General features: G+C 35.5%; 1 protein-coding gene across 1 annotated transcript; it reads right to left on the bottom strand.

Moving 5' to 3' along the window:
* Positions 1-138: 138 nt before the first annotated feature.
* Positions 139-886, bottom strand: LOC106746453. The gene has a single exon (XM_014623059.1). It carries the CDS (start codon positions 809-811, stop codon positions 200-202), a length of 612 nt encoding a protein of 203 aa, XP_014478545.1. The 5' UTR covers positions 812-886; the 3' UTR covers positions 139-199.
* Positions 887-941: the final 55 nt, after the last annotated feature.

Genomic DNA, 941 nt, shown 5'->3' with positions numbered 1-941 from the left:
AAAAAATAAGTTTTATTATAACCTTTTGTATTACAAACAATATATATGTTTTATTCTACAAACATTTATAAGTAATATTTCCTTTATTATTCCAAATGAGTGCTACATATAAATAATGCGTGAATAACTGTAGCGGTATATTATAATGTCCCCATGGAAACGTGTCGATCGAGTCGGGTATGATATACCGCTTGTCATCTTATGGACTTAGAGCGATTTTTGTTTCAGACACTGTGAAGACTTTGTGTAATTTCGATCTTATATACGATTGTTGACGACTTTTTTTGAATTCAACTCTCAAACATTGTGTATAATCGTTAAAGGTTATCGTTCGCGCTATGACGCTACTTTTGACGCCTTTGGCCTTTTTCGTATTGTTTTTCCCGTCTACTTTCAGCGCGTACATCTTCGCTCTAAGTCCGACGAATTCTGTCATTATAGCTCCGTTATTTTTATCTTTAATCAGACTCGGAACCTTCTTATTTACAAGCGGTATATCGTACGCGTTGTCAGCGAGATAATCACTCGTATTGAATTTATGAATATCGCGTTTCATGTGTTCATAAATGTCTTCGCATTCTATGTGGTAAATTAGACTGTCGGTGTCGATGTACATAATTTTACATTTTTCGCGATATGAAGGAGACATGTACTCGTGGTGAAATTTATACAAGCAAACCTTTGATATGTCGAGAATGCACATACCCACATAGATCGGCTTGTTGAATTTCACTTCGAGTTTTCGTAATTCGACGGCAATTATGTTTTCGGTGAAAATGCTTCGGCTATAAAAATTTGGTTTCGCGATCATTGCCTCAGCACCGTGCCGTCCACCCAATTTTGTCAACAGTTTCACACCTACATGATTGCGTACATTTTCTATCGTTTTTCCAAATACAGCATTGTTCATCAATTTATACAAATTTTTCTCGAAATTATTC

This window comes from Dinoponera quadriceps, unplaced genomic scaffold (assembly GCF_001313825.1).
Source record: "Dinoponera quadriceps isolate SergipeBrazil2010 unplaced genomic scaffold, ASM131382v1 scaffold1982, whole genome shotgun sequence".
NCBI lineage: Eukaryota > Metazoa > Arthropoda > Insecta > Hymenoptera > Formicidae > Dinoponera > Dinoponera quadriceps.
This window is presented reverse-complemented; position numbering and strand designations above follow the sequence as displayed.